Here is a 19,683-nt window from a genome sequence, read left to right as displayed (position 1 = left end):
TTTATTTATTCACTTATTTCATGATCTGTTGCAGGCGCCCTTTTTTCAGGCGCGGCAAACAGGAGCGAAAAAACTTAGAAAGCCCTTTACAAGTACTCCGAATATATATAAAAAAATGTAAGGCCAAAAGTCAAAGCAATACTACATTAAAACGCAAAAGCGAAATGACATCAATCGGCTAAAAACGAACACAGGAGAAATATTAGTCTGCTCCTGCTATCTGTTGTGCATGCCGTTGTCAAACACACCGCTTCGGTGGCCAGACGACGGCTGCTGCGGCGCCATCTTTTTGGAAACCATCTCTCGGCCCCAACACCAATGACGGCCGCCGAAGGAATTTGATCTAATGGGGCTAGTAAGGCTCTCGCCTTAAAAAACTACAATGTGAGCAAATTGCCGCAAAAATCTCGGAGTTAAGCAATAGCTACTGTATGCATCGTTATTTTTAAACTTTTTCCTCTGACCCCCTTTCCTATTAGGGAGCCTATATGTCGCGCCCCCTCCAGGCGACATGCACGCTCCCTATTTCCTATCAGCACAGTCCGGATATCCACCCGCTGCAACACCAGTACCGCGTATTTCCTTTTATTACAACTACTTGTAAGCGGTATACTCAGACGCACTCTCTCTGTGGCTTCAGCAGAGCGAGGATGCTCGTCCCTCGAACTATATGCTCTGAGTCAGATATAAAGGTTCACAAGCGAAGAAAGTCGATGCTGCTATGGCTGACCTTCCGCGTTGGGCTCCATGGCTTGAACGTCCTCAGTTTTTATGTATCAAACGTGTGGGCATGAACTTAACGTTATCGGGCAGCACGTTTGGGGGCAGCGTCCCTAGCGCGTGGTCCGTGTTTTCAAAGCACCACATGTTTGTGAGCTTTGGCCTCCAGCCGACGTGCAGCGTCCTAGAGGCGTATCGAAGTTTCTGGCGGCGTCTTACCGTCACGCGTCCGCGCCGCCCACCCGATTACGACCAAGGATGTGCGAGGCCCGAGGCACGGCTGCATGCGTTGCGTTGTCACATGATCACGGAGTGAGCGTGCGTCCTATCCGAATGCGGCGAAAGCAGCATGGGGCACGTCCGCTTGGCCGCGTACTCGCCTCTTCCCGTGGGTTTGGCTGTGCTGCCCTCCTCGGCTACACTTAACCTCAGCCCCATTCTTCTCTCCTCCTTCCTTGCCACTCCGCATCCCCTCCCCGCTGAGCTTATTGACGCTGCTCTGCTCTAGTTACGTGTGGTGTTCATTGCATTGTTCCCCAGCTCCTTCTTTCTGCCTTCATTTCCACCATCCTTTCTTCCCTGACGGTGCGGTTGGGGTGTCCGCCAGGAAGTGAGACAGTGAGACTGCTGCAGCGCCTTTTTTTTCCTCAAAAGCCAGTTTTCACCCGCCGGTCGCCCTATCTCTATTGGGTGGCCACAGACAGCGCTTGTTTCGAGGAGAGCTGCAGCTGCATCTGTCATTCTAATAGCCTCCTGCGTTGCAAGCTTGGTTCGAACCCACGCCGAAACGAAGCCAGTGGCCGCCACTCGGGCATCGCCGCAAGGCTGCGGAAGGCGCGTCATAACGTTATTCGAATATGTGACCCTCTTAAAGTGCTCATAGGCAGAAGTGCTGCAATCGGTTGGTGATGCTGGATGATTCTAGAACCAGAAGTGTCTTTAGAATACAGAGTGCGATGCCGGTTTGACGCCAGAGCAGAGGAGCCCTCTGCTGCTCTGCAGAGCAACGTTGTTTGGCGCCATCCGAGTATGGAGATGAGCGAGTATCTAAGCCCAAAGAAGGAAACCTCGCAGGCGCCACCCTGAAACCTCGCTGAGACCAGTAGAAAGAGTGCGGCTGGCTGCATCGCCGAACCATACTGAATGTGCGACGAACCTCATCACAGCTGTCCTCCCACAGCTGTCGCTGCGGATCGCTTAGAGGGTCACCATTTTTCTACTTAACGCAGGTAATGAAACTCGCGCTTAGAAGGATGACTGGAAGGTTTTCCGAGTTCACTTATCTGTTCCATTTCGTGGATGAGTGGACGAGACTAAGGCCAGCCCTGTCTTCTCTTTTCCCCTTTTATTCTTTATCTCCCAAGCCCCGAGTGAGACAGCTGGCAAGCCTAATTTGAGCTATTGTTTCGCACTGGCTGGACAGGATTCAGCAGTACACTGTATTTCCCCATGCAGTAAGTGGATTTATAATGCACAACTTCTTTTTACAGCGGTGGATGTTACAACGGCGTTGTCGGAAAAAGCCGCGTCCATCTTTGGTCACAAACAAATGGGAGGTACCACCCTCTTCGCTCCGTGGAAGAGAGCGAAGACGACCGCTTGCCTTTTCTCCTCGAGCCTGAGCCGCGTTTACCGCTTGGAAAGACGGCGTAACCATCCAAGCTTAAGTTCTTTGGTGCTCGTATTCCCAGTCAGTGTGGTCGCACCTATGCCATTTTAAATCATATGAATATTGCGGTGGACCTTCGTTGTTCCGAGTCGCATTTTCTGCTTTCTATAGGGCACGGGATTGTCGAATACAGCGACCTATAGTAAATGCCTCAGGGTAGAAATTTTGTAGCCACATTTGCATACAAAATGCCGGCAACAATCTCATATGAAACCAGACAGTTTCCCGACCGTGCAATAGCTGTCATCTCTCCAAACAGAAGCATTAGCATGTAGGCACTCATGGTGCAGCTGGTGCGGCTGGAGCCTGCTATCACGCATGTGCAGTTGTCATCCGCCACACGCTCCGTGTGACCGGCTGCCATCTTTGTTCTGACAAGGCTTCTCTTTCCATCCGGATTAAGGGGACGCTTGAACGAAACGGCGGTAGATTGGGCTGTCGCGTGCGTTATCACACTAATTCAGGATTAGTCGAGTGGGTTGGGATGCTGCACCTTAATCTCTAGAGTGAAAACGAATAAGACAGCAGTTTAATTGTGCCTATTAAGCAGTATCATGACTGAAATGTCATTATGACATATAAGGCTATAGGTAAATAAACTGTGCTAAAAGAAAACTGGGGTAATTAGTTAGGAATCGGATCCATGACTCTTGTGTTGCGAGTGAGACACGTTACCCCTAGGCCGAGCCATCCGTCCGACTTGGTAAAAGGGATACCTTGTGTGTCTTGTAGTGTATCACGTGGTCTAGTATGTCTTTTGATGTATTGTAATGAGTTTGTTTAATCAGAAAGACGTACTAATTAACAAATAACCATCACCTCTGCCGCGTCATACCCTTAGACGGAGCGTAAGCGTCTCCCTAGTTTTCTTCCTGCTCCTCACGAATTCTGCCACCGGCGCAGGTTGCCCTGGTGGGCTACGACACTGGCGCCAGCTCGCTCGGATACCTGATGATGGCGGACGGAAGCGCGCCTTTCAGCCGCTTCTTCTTCCACTCGGGCAGCCCGCTGCGGCTGCTCCCGGAGAACTCGGGCGCAGCGGGCCTGTCCAACATGCGCGCCGTAGCCGCCCTCGTGTCCTGTCCGCGCGTCTCCGACGAGCGGTTGGTGGCGTGCCTCCGCAACGCCAGCGTCAACGACCTCGTCGCGTGAGTGCGCTGCGCCCGCCCTTAGGCTGCCCATCAGATGCTTGCAGATACCGCTTCCGAGTTATCATTGCCCACATATAATTCGAACAGATCCATCCAAGGCAGCACGGAAATCCCAGCAACAATAAGTATTTTCCTTCCGAAAGGGCGCCGGCCGCTTCACTCATGTAGGCCTATGTACCATCAGCGTCAGATGGAACGGGAACGAAACAACTGAAACGCAAGCACAAACAATCAAAATATTAGCAGCTGGAGAGGAAATTCAGCCGTGGCTTTTAACACTTCCAAAGAGCGGTTTTTACGCCTTGGATGCAAAAATCAATCGGACTTGTATCCTGCCACCGCAGCGTAATATCTTCCAATTTTGCGGTTGCCATTTCGATTATCTTCTTCGAGATTCATTTGACGCTGACAGTACGCACTCATGTCTCACATGCGTCTCTATGTTAGTCTTTGGTGCTAGCACTCGGTACCAGATCGGTACTAACAATGGCATTTGTGATACATGTTTCGGAGCAAACCTTTTGGAGAAGCAGAGTGCGGCCACTCGGTCTTTGCTGTAGTTATTGTGCCGACAACAACTAGCCGTGCCTCAACATCGGCCCAGGCACTCCCAAAACAAGAGCGGCTGTCACTCCTCTTTAGAGTTTGGCGTGTTTTCGTTCTGACCACAGGAACTGTTTTCCATTGGAGGGGCTGCAAAAAAAAAGTATGGCACGTGTGGCCTTTCTGGCGTTCTAAACCAGCGACTTTTACGCGATAGCGTATACAGCTCGTTCAGGAAATCCTCAAAAAACGAACTGGACAAGTAAGCTAAACTGGGCTAGTCGGAGCAATTGCATCTTGGAAAAACGTAGCGCGAAAAACGAGACACAGAAAAGGTGAAGACAGGACACGAGTGCTTTCTCACGACTGAATTTTTATTGGAAAGGTTATCAGAATATATACTGTAGATGTGGAAGAGGGGAAGGAGGAAAGAAATACAAAACAACTACACAAAAAAGAACAAGACGAGGATATAAAAGGCCGGCGATGAAAGGAAGTACATAGCAACCTAAAACACGTGCAGTGTTACTTAACAACCGATTCAAGGTACACAATCTCACTTTTTGTCAAGGCGATGGATGCGTCACTAACACACTTTCCCCTCCTTTCGCGATATGGAACGCTTCAATGATCTCTCTCGTACGCTGATTATGTGCTTTGCCAAGTACGACAGTCTTTTCAAAAAGGGGGCGGCATTTACATTCTCTGCAATGTTTCGGTAAATTTTCGAGAGCTGTTGGCGTTAAAGAATTTCTCTGTTCGAACAGCCGGACATTTAGACAACGCCCGGTCTGCCCTACATAATATTTATCACATGACAGAGGAATCTTATATATCACCTGTTTTCTACATGGCATGGTTTATCTCCTCGTCTTGTTCTTTTTTGTGTTGTTGTTTTGTATTTCCTTCCTCCTTTCCCTCTTCCATATCTACAGTATATATTCTGATAACCTTTCCAATAACAATTCAGTCGTGAGAAAGCGCTCGTGTCCTGTCTTCACCTTTTTCTGTGTCTCGTTTTTCGCGCTACGTTTTTCTAAGAAGCCTCAAAAACCGTGACGGAAATATTCCCAGAAGTTTCAAATGAAGAAACAAATTCGTCGGCTCGAGGTTCGAATCCAGGCCATCTGCGTGCCAGGCGGGCACGCAACGCATGTGCCACAAAGCGTTTTTGTTGGTATTTACTTGTATTTACTGGTATGGTATTTACTGGTACCATATCGACATGGTATTTACTGCACGAGGTTATGTATGTACAGAAAGGGGACATATACAGATTATTAACAAAGCATGCAGCTAGGAAGTGCACTGCACCAGCCTGACAGAAAACAACACAGCTAAAAGGGCCGTTGGTTCGAGTCTGTTAGAGGGGCATCAAGTGAACGCGTTGTGCTGTGTATGACAGTAAAGTGTGTTGGGAACGTGTACCACTGCTATAGTAATTTAAAAAACAAATTAAAATAGAACGAAAATGCGCTATCGCGTATACTTTTAAGGCGAAGCTTAAGCGCCCACCTAATTTTTTATATACACAGGAATTCTAATGTTGAATAATGTAAAACAATTAATTATATTCACCTGACGTGAAACTCCCATGTTTATTCTCGTAGACCGACAACAGCGCTATACTCTAGTGTGACATCGGCTCAGTGTGTTTAAGTTTCTTTAAGTCCTTTGTTCACATCCCATCAAACAGAATGTAGAGTGGCGAGCAGCCTTGTCTAGAGCGCTTGAGCAGTGCGCACTTGGTAACAAAAACCGGAATTAGAGAGCAGCCCCTCATTACAGGGCAAAGTTTTCGTGCCTGCTTTGTTTACGAGGCTATCTGGCGCTACTTCCGTGCAAGCGTTGCAGCTGGACCCTAGAGGCTGCCACAAAATCTGGATTTGTTTGCAAGGAAGTGCACCGCCCGAGCGCTCTAGACAAGGCTGTTCACCACTGTACGATCCCGGCCATAATAATACATACAGCGATCATACTCTTGTCACACCTTATTAGCGAAAATTAGGAAGTACTTTATAGATTTGGTAATACCATCCGCAGGTGCGCTCGCATACGCACTTAATAAACCATCACATCTTCTCTACGAAACGCGTGACAACATTTCAAACGTCGAAGAATGCTCTGTAATATTTCGACCGCACCTGCACTTGCACTTGAGTATTATTGTGAACATGATGCGTACTCTTCATCATCTCAGCTGTCACAGGAACTAGCAACGCTGTGACATTGACAACTGCATTTTGTTTGTTTCTTTTTTTTCGATAGTCCGAGCACCTATAACGTTTTATGCCTCAGGACGTATTTGCTATTCCGAGCAAAAATTCCTCTTGATAATTTTCTCCTTGCATGTTAGTTACTGTTTTTTCTTTGTTTAGGGCAAAACAATATATACGAATCCACAAAAAAATATCCGTATTTTGAAAAATGTTTGTCAGGATACTTCAACCAGTTCTGTATAATAAAACAGCTCTTTCAATTATTTTTAAAGGCAGTTAGAATGACTGCCGCTTTCAAACGTGCAATTATTGTCAATCAATTGTTCCTTCGAAAACTATCGTCTTTAGAATGTTAAAGCTCTCGAACTCATAACTTCATGGTAAGAGCATTATTCACACTAATAACACTACCATACATTACAGTGTTGGCCATGTAAGCAAAGGCAAACGTGAAAAACGCCAGCTTTACTCACTACATGCCTAAGAAAAATTGCATTGGTTTTGCTGCTGTTAATTGTGTATAACCATTGTCTTGCTGCCATATATCAGTAAAACATTGTTATAGCTGTGTTTTGTTAAAGTTTATCTATGGATAGTCAATGGAATACGCTATCTTGAAGCCCATCCCTCTGTTTCTTGTCTTCACGCAGAGTTTTCACGTTAACGATTTTCCACCCTCTCGCGGTTATTTAAATCCTGCTGGTGGTCTCTTCAGCATAACTTAACGTGTTTTTTACTGCGATGGTTGGAACAGCTAAGGAGGGAATGTGAGAGGGGGGACATTACTTTCAAACAAAGCTACAAGTCTTATTTTGCGATATTTGATGGAAAATGGCTTTTTTTTAGACAATGTGTAGGCATAAGCAACTGGACGAGCTCAATGTCGCGGACCTCTTCGACGGTGCCCAGAGCATGCGTCGTCCTTATGTCGTCATTTCGCGGCCATTTCTTTGGCGAGGCCAATTGTCGCGGGCACATTTCTTTATATGAAGTGTCTTTAATACGGAGCAGTAGCCTCTCAGCTGAACACGCATGTCGGTAAGGAAAAGTTAGGTAATCATCTCCTAGGCAAGCTGCAAACATCCTTAACTTCGGCAGAGCCATTCGATAACTTCGTTGTTATCGGTTGTGACATATTATTTTGTATCCGACCATCTCACGCACATATACCAAGTCCTTCAGCAAATTAGGCAAGAGGTTTTGCGAGCGTCCCTTACGGGCACTATGTAAGCCATTTCCTTGAATTTGCGTATTAGACTTTCCCCAATAATAACGAGTGCGCTGTTAGCACCTTCAGCGAAATTTTGCACCCCGTCAATGATACCGTGGCTTCTGCAGTAAAAGTAGGGCTTAATGTGGATTTCGTCAGGCATCACTGCGGCAATATATTGGTAGTCATGCTGATCAGAAACCCTTGCAGTCATGTGTTTGAGCATTGCAGTATGTTCTAGCTAAGGGCTCTTGCCATGCGATGACCATACAGGCTACATCTAATCGCCGTGGAGTGTGGCAAGCTGATTTTCCTGAAGCCGCACATGCACTCGTAGGGATTGATGCAAATTGTGAAACAAAGGGAACACAACGCCAGAAAATGTGCAGAATAACGCATTTTCATGTTATTCATTGGTAGCAACTTCAACTGCTCACTGATAAACGTTATCGTGTGAGCGCTGGTGTCTCTTCTGGTGTCTCGCACAGCTTAACGAGCAGGAAACGTTTGAATATCCATTTCTTTTTATTTCTCACTCCTTGGAATAAGGTTGGCTTGCCAATTCAGGAGCCATTGATAAGTTGCACTAGTTATGTCTTGCTCTTGGCGGTAGGTGGGACGCGTAAGCTAGATCAAATTTCGTGTTCAAGCACTTCTTGAGGTAAGTACACTCAAGCGATTTCTCACCCTTCAGGGAGGAACGACAACCGTTGCTTCACTGACACAACGTTTCGTCAGTGAAAAGTCTAGCGGCAGGATGAGGCAGCCCTCTGCAGATTTCAAGGACAGAATGTTTAGCCCCAGGCAACATTTACACAAACGGAGAAACGAACGAGATCATTTTAATCCCCGTTATGCCCTTACTCTCGGTTCTTCCTGCTGCGCTGCAAGAAAGGCTTATTAGCACCGGAGCTACTGGCTGCTTGCATTCAGGCGATTTGTATACGACGCTTTTCGGAACTTGCGGGGGTGAGTTCCGCTTACAGAAGTTAGCAAAAAGCGATTGGAAGATTTGTGGCTCAAAAACAGAGAAGGAAAATAAGGTTAGCTGTGTAGGAAACCGTATCGAAAGAAAATGGCGAATTTTAATAATTTCTAACACAGTTAAAAAAAGAAAAAAAGCCGAGTATGGTGGCAACCACCACACCGTTTCAATAGGAAGGTTCCTACATTCCATCCATCCATACAATCCGAGTGCGCGCGAGCGCCAAAACGACCCGCGCACCGCAAGAAGCGGCGGCGCGCCTTTCGCCCCTGTGAGCAACCTCTCCCTCGTTCAGCGTTGTCGCTGGAGCGCCTGCTCAGGGGGAGCCGCAGTCAAATCACCGTTCGCCCCTCCTAGTCGTTCGCTGTATTTCATGAGAAGTGCACATGTCCTAGGCCGGGTGGGAGGTTTTTGTTTAGAGTCGGCGCTTGGGCATGCAACCTTCTCTCCCATGTCTTTCTGAGTGCTACTAATGCCTTCAGTTGCTGACCCGGTTTGCTTCCACACTGAGACTGGCGCTCTTCTTGTGGGTGTCCGCAGAGCCGCGCAACAGTTGTCGCTGGCCCTCGGTCCTCGGTTCGGTCCAAGCATAGGCGTGCCGCCCCTGCTGGGCCCACCGCAGCTGCAAGAGGCGGCAGTGTACGCCGCCGACCGGGAGGTGATCATCGGGCACACCGCCGACGAAGGCCGCTTCCAGCTGTACCAGCTGGAGCAGACCGTGCTGAAGGACGAAGTGGGCAACACCACGAGGCTCGCCATGGGCCTCGAGCAAGTCGTCAGGGAATACTTGCACAACCTCAACATCTCCTGGCAGCAAAGGGTGAGCCGGCGGCTGCGCCTTTGCGAGGTGATGTCAATACTGGAGCGGTCTGAACACATCAGCTTGATGGTTTCTTCATGTGGCGCGCTTCACTACTGTCTCTTGTTAGTCGGTCTCTGTGCTTGAACATATCACAATGATGAAACGACTGACGGCAAGATTTGCACTCTCGGTAACGGTCAGCTAAATTACTGGACATCCACCGCCTTTTTTAAAAATGTGGCCAAGTGGTATCGTGTAGGTGTTGCCTTCATAGCACAAATAAACCTCAAGAAGATTTGCGGGATTGTAGCAAAAAAAACGCTAAAAACCAACAGAATCTCAAGAAATCTAAGGGTTTAAGCACGAAACAAAAATTATGCCATGCTCAATCCAAAGCGTTGTTTACACAATACCTCTTTCTTGCGGTCAAGTATACATTGAACAGACGTGGCGGTCTATTAATACACGTCTGAACGAACATGAAAACGCTTTAGATATTTATCTGGCCATTACCGAGAGTGCAAATCTTGCCTTACATCGTTTCATTATTGTGATATACTGTTCAAGTAAACAGCCCCAATAACATGAGAGATCAGTTAAGGGTACCAAATGAAAAAAAAATCCCGATTGTACATCAACAGCCCTCCATTTTCCTGCAAGATAGTGCAGTCGTGTACCTTGATTCTACATAGCAACACGTCCGTGTTTTTTTTTTCCTTGTTTATCCGCGCTTCCCTTGTATTGGTCATGTTTAATGTGAATAGACTTCAGTTGCGAGTCAGCGCTCGTCCTATGTTTCCTCTCCATTTCGTCCCCGTCTTTCGCACTGTTGCCCCAAAAAGTGTATAACCAACGCGCCTGTTTAGCTATATTGCTTCAGCGGTTCCAGAAAAGCCCATCTAGCCAATCCGTGCTCTATGAAGAAGAAGCAAGTGCAACGTAAGCTAGATGTCGCACTCGTTTTGGCGAGCGCGCACGCTAAATTCGAAAAACAGCGTACGTAACGCGAACGTAAGTAAAACTTAGATTTGAAACAGCGTTTGGCGCATGCGCAGTACGAAGGACGCTATTTAATAGCGTTCGCTATGCCTTTGCGTATGTCTGCGTACGCTCTACTAAAAGTCTCTATTGTACGCTTGCGCCTTTTCTGCTTCTTAAGGCGGTGTATCGTTTCTGAGAATACAGTTGCAAGTTTGCGCTCGTGCGTGTGTGCGTGTTTCTCCCTCCCGTCTTGTGCTAATCTGCGCAAGGTTTTCCTGAATACAATCGTATACCTTTTGTGAGAGTTCCCTGCTTTGGCGACCGAAAGACATAAGCTGCGTAGTGCTTTGGACAGCATCGATCGTCGCCCTTTACCAGAGGACAAGATCCTTGGACCGTGGCTACTGCAGTCGACTGCCGTCAAGACCTACAATGCACGGTTTCGCTACCTGAGAACTACTGGCTTGAGTGAAAAATTGTGACTGTGGTCCTCGCCCCTCCTCTCTTTCTCTTATCAATCCCTTCATCACTCTTCCCCAGTGCAGGTGAGCAACCAGAGTACCCTTCTGGTTATCATCCCTGCCTTCCCTCTCCTTCTTTATCTGTCTCTCTCAAACGTGTCTCTGCCCAGTTTATATTGTGTTTGGCAGAAACGCAGTGCTCCGCAAATGCATTTAGATCTGTGCACCGGTTTTTGACGTTCTGGTGATCACGTAGTCTTCGTTTGTAGCTCCCTGACTCACCAGTATGATTTATGTCCTGATGTGCCGCTGCGCCCTGTAGCAGATTTCACACGTTCGCCACGTGACAGCTTATCAGTTTCTGCACCTCGCTATCTCTCTTGTCGGCAGGAGCCCTACACACAGACGCAGCACCCAGGACATCATCGAAAAGGTTTTGCACCTTGAAATAAACACCGGGGAAGTTGCGGTTTCATTCGACACAAAATCCCTCTTCACAAGCGTCCTAACAGACCTTGTCATAGAAGTCTGCATCGCCCTTGAGGCTGTTAAAGATGAGGTAGCATGGTCGTGCGCCGGAGAGGGAATGAAGGAGGTCGGAGACGAGGATGCGGGAAAAGACAAGGAGAGAAGACTTTATACAGCAAAATTTACATTATTTACATGTGAGCACGGTAACGAGACGCTCACTGCTGGAACGCTGCATGAGGACAGCACATGACGAGACCATCTGATGAAAAAGCCCCTCGGCCGTACCGCTGCCGAGGTTTAAAAGAGTTCCCTTTCCCCAGGTTTCCTAGATGGGGGCGGGGCCTGCCGAGGAAGGAAGTTCTCAGTGGCACCAATCACAAACACACACACACTCCCGAGGGATCACACCGCCGTCACGCGCTGGGAGAGGGGGAACGATGCTATCCACATAGCGCAGACGCCGGAATGTCCACGAGCGGCGTTCCCGCGCAGTTCATGCGTTCGAACGTGCGTTTGCACGCGGTGTAGGGGAGACGCTCGCTCAACCGGGCAGACGGACGCGGCTTCCGTGGCAATCCAGGCGCTCACCCAACGCGCGTCTCGGGGTTAGTCGGCGTTCCGCTGCAGCCATGCTGTTTTCTTCCCCACGACGAAGGCGAAACGTAACAAGGCCGACTGAACACTCCCGGAAAGAACTCCGATCGGTGCGAATGATCTCATTCGATTTCTCGGTTTCTGTCGTGAACACGCGCTTCACTGAAGTAGAATCGACATTTGAGCTAGTTGGTATAGCATCAAGGAAAAAAAAATAACGCACTCAGGACAACGGACAAGGAAGACTAAAAAACACAACCGCTTACTCGCAACTGGGCTTGGTGGGTATGGTGGTCCTGCATGAAAAGGAGTTTTCGTATCTTGACGCGCCTGCGTGACTCGTCCTGATGCGCCTGCGTGGTGGTCTTTCTTTCTGTTTGTGGTTTCTTATTTTTCTCTCTTTTTCTGCGTTTTTTGAATAAACGCCCAGTTGCGAGTGAGCGCTTGTGTTGTTTGGTCTTCCTCGTCCGTTATCCTGAGTGCGCTATTTTTTCCATGACGTACTTCACTTTTGAGGATGTCTCTTTCAAGCAGATCCACGGAGCAGCTGTAGAAGCATCTATTTCCCTTACGGTTACTAACTTAACAATGGAATAAATCGGGGACTACGCACTTGCATCGCTCACGCTTCCCCCAAAGTGTTCCTGAGGTAAGTGGACAACTGGTTTTGTATCCCGAAGAAAGAAGAATTGCACGACTTTACTGTTCACCTGAACAACCGGAGCCTCCCGTATACAGTTCACCGTTGAAGAGGAAATCGATGGCCGCCTCCCCTGTTTGGATATACTCGACTCCCGGCAGTCCTCGCATCTAAATTTCAGCGTTTAATGAAAGATCACCCACACCGGCCGTTACCTTCATTTCACTTTCATTTCATTCCACTTCTCACTTTGCAACGACTAACTTATACAAATTCTCCTTTTTCCCTAATACAATTGCAGATTGGAATAGTTTGCCTGCTTCTTCTCTCCAGTCTTTGAATATGCTGGAATTAAACATGTAATGACTATGAAATCTCGCCTCCTGTCAGTTCTTGGGTGTCGATTTTGATTCTGTCAGTTTTTGTTTTTTTGTTGTTGTGCTCATATTTTATGTGCAGTAATAACCGCTTCAACTGGTCTGCTCAAAGCGTTGATGTGTTTTGTAACTTGTGCTTGCATGCTTTTTTGAATTTTATGTAAATGTATGCCACTTCTGCTTGGGCGCTCAGCCTGAAGTGTGTTCAAAATAAATAAATAAATAAGTGGGTGCACCCTGACTGCCAAAAAATTTCTGAGGTTTCCTCGCTCCTCCATAAAATTAAAGTCTGTTCCAGACGGGAAGACCAGGTGGCTGAAGCTGAGCACATACGCCGTGATTTTTCCACTTGTGTACATCCTAGAAATATCACTGATTCCGTACAACGCCATCTTGAACGTCCTGCAGTAAAGGCAAGCCCAAGTGGCCAGAAGCGAGCTGAAATTCCATATGTCCCAGGCATCAGCGAAACTCTGGCGTGTGTGTTACGCTCATTTGGCGTACAGGCCGCGCATGTTCCAGCTCGAAACCCGAGTCAGCTAGTGCATTTAAAGGACAAGCTGAAGAAAGAAAGATTGCCAGCCCTAGTGTATGCAATTGCATGCGCCTACTGCCCGTCTGTGGATGTCGGTGAGTCAGGGGAGTATAAACATAGACTACGTGATCACCAGAGTGACGTCAGGAGCCGGCGCACAGATCAAAATGCACTCAATTTCTGCCAAACAAAATATCAACTGCGGTGAGGCGCGAGTGACTGTTAAAGAAAGAGGCAAAAAATCGTGACTCTAACTTAAATCATTGACTACTCAAAGGACAGTAAATACGCTTAATCGCAACGACAGAAAATCGCCGCCAATCTACGCAAGATGCCTGGGCTCGTTCATGCGACGCTACCACATTTTGCCTCATAGTGAACAAGGCACCCGTGGGGGAGTCGAATCATCTTTTCATCATCTTTCTTTCGATCAGCGGCATCTAATTTCGTCAAGAAAGAGGCCTGCGGACCGCAGGCCCCGCGAGCTGCCGCATTCGAGCATCCTCGTTCGCACCTGTCACAACGTGTGCAAGTAAATGCAGCCACGGTGTCGCGTTCGCGCACACTGTGTCGTCAACGATGTGAGTGCTCGCTCGTTGCCTCCCCGATGCCTCAGCGTGGGCCGACGCCTGCGCGTGCACGCAGTTGATGCTGGACCAGCTGGCGACCGACATGAACCGAGGGGGCCTGCCATCGCTGAGCGGCTGGAGGAACTTCGTGGGGAGCCTGATGGTTTCCTGCCCCGTGCAGTATTTCACGGAGACACTGGCCCAGTCGAGCCGCGCCACCGTGTACGCTTTCCAGTTTTCACACAGGAGGCTGGGACATCGCGTCCAGGTACGAGTGCGCGCACCCGCGTCTTGTTTCGCAGCGGTCAAAAACATGCCTCGGAGTAGTTTTACTTTCCATTTGATTTATACTGATGACGATTTCAGAGATCTAATCAGGGATCAACACGAAGATTGAACAAGAAAACAGAAAGCGTACAATATCACTCAGAGTGAAACATTCATGGTGCCGACGAAATTCACCCATTTATTGAGCGCGGAAAGAAACGTGAATGCACTAGTATGCGTCAGTGTAAGTAAAGCACGAGGTTACTGAAACGGACTGATGGTAACGTGTGTGGCCTGACGGCAAAGGCAGTAATTACGGTGTAGGATCAAGGGGGAGTTTGTTATTCAATTAATTGTCAAAAACTGGGTGTAATAATGCCTCAGAATCGTTTGTTTTTATGATGAAGCAACGCCATGGTCAGCGCTTTAATATGCAAAATATGATGCATATTTCTGGCGTGCCGTGGAATTCCGGTGATTTGAAGTGTAAATATGCTTCATGTCTCTCTAAACGTTGGGAAACACGCTTTGGAGAAATCCATAGTATGATTACTCGCAATGTTAGCGCTGCCTTGAAATTATGTCCTATTACATGTTACTGAGCACTGGAAACTGCGACTGAAAATTTTTTTTGTACACGTTGAGTTTTGTAAACATTCTGCTCTCGTGATATTGTCATTTTATGGTGTTTTTAATGATCATAGATCAGAGTGGAGTGTGTTGTATGTCACGTGTCATTGTCTGCTCTCTTTCGACAATCTCGATGCTGAAGTGCTATTTCTGTTTGCGCGTTAGGCACTGAACAGACTTGAACTGTGTTAACTTTTTCGTTAAAATTTTTCTGGGTAATATCTTGAAGCAAGTGCTTCTTTTAATCTTTCCTACGACTACAAGCTGCCTATTCTTATTTGCTCATTCATCTTCTCGTTCTTTATTTTATCTTTCGTTTGGTCTGCGTAGCTTTTGGTCGTAGTGATGAATACGTCTGTTATCCATATGTTCTAAAAGGCAGCCATAATTTTACTTCTAATGTCAGAGCTTTTTGCAGCTCTCTTCTGCCATTTGTGTGCAACACACATCTAGCTCATTACGGTTTGCGCGTGTAGATTTTAAACTTGTTTCGCGCGCTAGTTCTGCAACCTCTTGTTGCGTCACTATTCTGAGTCTCAGTTATGTGTCGCGGTTTTCAAATAATAAAATAACTTTTAATAAAAATTTGCCCTATTGCTTCTTTTTAAGCGAAAAATACTCGATGAACGGAATTCTGTCAGTCCATTGGTCGCAAACTCGGGTGCTCGAAAACAGCTCCCATACAAATAATTCGTCTCGTATAAATGTATTTTTCGGGCGTTAAGACAAACGTCTGCGCTTGTTGGTACGTCAGCAACTTGAAATTGAGCGCGAAACACTAGGCGTGGACGAAGGAGGAAGACGCAACGCGCGCTATCTGAAAATTTTCTTAGTAGTCAGCACTCGTCGTTGTCTCTTTCTCTGTACTTGTGTCATGTGTCGCCCCGAACGTCGAGACTTTCGGGCATTTCTTTTCCCATCAAACGACACGTATGCTCTGAGGTAACGTTTTGATTTTTAATTGTGACATGATAGCTCAGCTGTCCACTCATTTCGAAGGTGGCGCTGGCTCCGCACAATATGAACTACTGAGAGGTATTTGGAAAGGAATAATGGTGCCGGGGCTTACTTTCGGCAATGCGGTTCTGTGCCTAAGGGCAGAAGTTCAGTCGAGATTAGAAGTAAATCATAGAGCTGTTGGAAGATTAGCACTAGGTGCCCACGGCAAAACCACAAAAGGGGATATGGGCTGGGCATCGTTCGAAGCATGGGAGGCTCAGAGTAAAATACTATATGAAGAACGCCTGAGGAAATTGGACGACAACAGGTGGGCAGCTAAGGTATTTAAATTCTTATATACAAAGAGCGTTGACTCACAGTGGCGGGTAGGAACTAGGAAACTAACCAGTCAGTGTGCCGGACACGAGGACGGATAGAAAGAGCATTAAACAACAGGTCAGAAACGCGGAAGGTAAAAATTGGATAAATTCAATGGAAAAGCAGCATAGTGCAGAACTATATCGATACTGGAAAAGGCAGATCAGGAAGGAATTGTTCCATGATAACTCAAGGGGCAGTGCCCTACTCTTTGAACCTAGGTTAGGGTGTCTTAGAACGCGTAGCGAAGAAAACAAATTTAACGAAGATGATGACAAAGGTATTGTGTGTGGTAGATCTCTAGAAACAATAGAACACCTCATACTCAAATGTGATGGTAACCATCCGGATGTCTATGCACACACAGTCACTCTTCCGGAGGCCCTAGGGTTTAAATATAAAAATGGTCATATAAATAAATCTGCGGCGGAAGTTAACAAAAAGCGATCGGAAGATTGGTCGCTGAAAAGCAGAGAGGTGACTTAAGGTTAGTAGGGTAGGAAAGCGCAGTGAAAGAAAATGGTGAATCTTAATGACAATTTACAACTTAGTTAAACCAAAATGAAAAATACGAGCATGTTGGCAATTGCCACCACCCCGTTTCAAAGGGGAAACTCCTATCTTCCACCCATCCATCCAACCATCTATTCATCCATCCACCCATCCATCCAGTCGAAATGTTTTGAACGTATGGGCTTGTTTGCAAGCTACGCTACCGCTTCTAATCTACCTTGGGATGAGCGGTGCGTATTGGTATCGCTCGCTTGCCGCCCCTTCAACGTTCAGTCACGTCGCGTTGTCAGACGAGTAGCATCACACAGATACCCAGCTTTCAAGACACTAAGCAGCGTGAAGAACGATAAAAGCAACGGTGAAATTATTTTGCATATATGGCATTTTTAATAAAATAATATGTGCCGCCGCGGTGGCTCAGTGGTTATGGTGCTCGGATGCTGACCCGAAAGACGAGGGTTTGAACCCGGCCGCGGCGGTTGAACTTCTTTGGAGGGGAAATTCTAGAGGCCCGTGTACTGTGCGATGTCAGCGCACGTTAAAGAACCCCAGGTGGTCGAAACTTTCCGAGCCCTCCACTACGGCGTCTCTCATAGCCTTAGTCGCTTTGGGACGTTAAACCCCATAAACTAAACCAAACCAATAAAATAATATAGGTCTCAGGGACGCTATGCAGTGACCCCAAACTACACTTCTCAGGTGCTGAGGCTAAGGAATGAGAGAACATTTCTCACAACGCCATTTCCTGTTCGACTGCTCCTAACAGGATTTTTACTGAACCATTTCGAAGCACGGGCAAGAAAAAAAAGAGTGTTGGCAGCGTCTCCGCTGTAACCGCACTATCAAAATTATTTGGAGTGAGAAATAAACCGGAAGTCGCGAACCGCCAGGCTTGCCGCCACTGGCTAGTGTTGCGAACCAATTCATTACGATGAGCGAAATTTTCTATAAACACAGAACTGAGCGACGCGATGAACGATAGCGACTCTCTGCTTGTTGCGCGACGCCATCGCGCGACGCGGCACTGAGAATTATTCCCTCATGCCGTTAACGCTTCAATGGGCTTAATGATGTCTGCGCGCGTTTTATCCCACCGTTTTGTGCTGTGTTCTCAGTGCAGTGTAGGAAAACGTGACTTGATTGTTTGAAACGTTCTCATTGTTTATTTTCTCACTTCTACTGTGTATCCGCGATCAGTGAACCCAAACTTTAATCGCAGGAAACAATATCTGTCTCTCCGTTATTCCACTCAGTTCGTGGATTTTGTGTGCGCGCCATAGCTGAAGAGCGGAAGAATGGGCCTAAACTTGCATGATGAGACTAAGCGCCAGACGCGTTCTGCAAATATGGGCTTGATGGGTTCAACAACGGCACAGCATTTTCGGCATTCTGTTAGCATTCCTCAAGCCTGGCAGCCATAAAAAAAAGTAATCTTGTCATTTAGGACTAATACCGGTGAACCAATGACAGTACCGTGTTTAATGCCACCACTGAATCGGCCACTGGAAGTGTGCTGTCAACGTGTGCTGCACCAAAGCCCCGTGGAACGCGTTGCAGGTGACCACACGTGGAGACGACCTGGACTTGCTGTTCGGGGTGCCACTCGAAGAGCCCATGACAGCGAACGACGCCCAGCTAAGCAAGTTTGTGATGAACACCTGGATGGCGTTCGTCCGAAGAGGGTATAGCGAGCGCCCGCTATCACTCCCATTCGAGTGGCAAAAAGCTGACTATCAGCATTTACTCGACCGTCGTGTTTGTTGACACACCTTAGCGAGCACTATGCCGAGAAAAACTCTCTCTTAAACCAAAAGGCTAATTCCGAACATCCCTAAGAGTCTGCGGTGAAGACGTGTGCATCGTTCTAGCGGAGACACGAAGGCAAAAAGGGGGGAGGGGGGTTCTACGTGCTTTCGTTAGTATAGCGTTTGATATGGAATCAAGTATCTGAGACACTTTCTTGTTAAAGAGCAGAATCTCTCGCCGTATTTCTTGCTTTGCCTCTATCTGCGCCGCCAGCGGGGAGCTGCGGAAACATTGCATCCACAAGCATGATGATGGCCTGGCAGAGCTCTGCCGTGTACTGCTCCACGAGGTCCACTTCTACCGCATCAGTTTACTTATTCTAAGACTTCGCGTGAGATTTTTTTGCATGGGGTGAGGTTGCAAATCTCTGAACAGTTTAGAGATTCATTCACAGTGTAATGTGCATATCAGCTGGAGGTGCCGCTACTGTTTCAGGTACGTCACCTTGTCGCGTAGTGAGACCACTAGGGGCCTCAGTACGGCCACTCTGACGCCATCCGCACGCCGGAGGCCCCATTCCGGTCAAGGTGGAAGGTGCGCTGCACGGTGCATGCGAGGCGGCCACCAAAATTGGACCACACTTGCCCTCCGACTCGCAACGTCCGTGTTTGCTGTACGGAGTGGGAGGCTTCCCTTTGTTTACTGGCAACTAAATCAGACACGCTCGTTAACGTGTCTACAGGCGACTCGCGCTACTGGAAATACTGTGAGGCAGCATAAAGTGATTGCACCTCTCGCTGCTTATCATTTCAACACCTAGATGGAGCGAAATCTGTTCTCATATCATAGCTTCCATACACATTAGTAAACTATGCCATTGGGCTAATGTCTCATTGGGCCGCCGCGGTGGCTCAGCGGTTATGGCGCTCGGCTACTGGCCCGAAAGACGCGGGTTCGATCCCGGCCGCGGCGGGCATATTCCGATGGAGGCGAAATTCTTGACGCCCGTGTACTGTGCGATGTCAATGCGCGTTAAAGAGCCCCAGGTGGTCGGAATTTCCGGAGCCCTCCACTACGGCGTCCCTCATAACTTGAGTCGCTTTGGCACATTAAAACCCAATAAACCAAACCAAACTAATGCCTCATTATGAGGCCGCTTGCCAACTACTCATTAAGAATTGCCCTAGCTACAGTCCTCCAAACGCAAGCGCAAGTTGTGCTGGGCAGACAGCTCGACATAATGGCAGCTCCTTTTCTTTGTGATTTTAAAAATTGCTGCCGTG

The 19,683-nt window shown here is 47.6% G+C and overlaps 1 protein-coding gene across 1 annotated transcript in view; it reads left to right on the top strand.

Annotated features, from left to right (window-relative positions):
- The window catches only part of LOC149355847 (acetylcholinesterase-like), a 59,238-nt gene that overhangs the window by 31,175 nt on the left and 8,380 nt on the right, over positions 1-19,683 (top strand). The window contains exons 7-10 of the mRNA XM_089576205.1: positions 3,293-3,537; positions 9,038-9,317; positions 14,004-14,195; positions 18,212-18,336. Of these exons, the coding sequence (XP_089432331.1) occupies positions 3,293-3,537; positions 9,038-9,317; positions 14,004-14,195; positions 18,212-18,336 (842 nt within the window). The remainder of the gene's footprint in view (positions 1-3,292; positions 3,538-9,037; positions 9,318-14,003; positions 14,196-18,211; positions 18,337-19,683) is intronic.

This window comes from Amblyomma mixtum, chromosome 3 (assembly GCF_055824585.1).
Source record: "Amblyomma mixtum isolate Tamu chromosome 3, ASM5582458v1, whole genome shotgun sequence".
In the NCBI taxonomy this organism is placed as follows: Eukaryota; Metazoa; Arthropoda; class Arachnida; order Ixodida; family Ixodidae; genus Amblyomma; species Amblyomma mixtum.
This window is presented reverse-complemented; position numbering and strand designations above follow the sequence as displayed.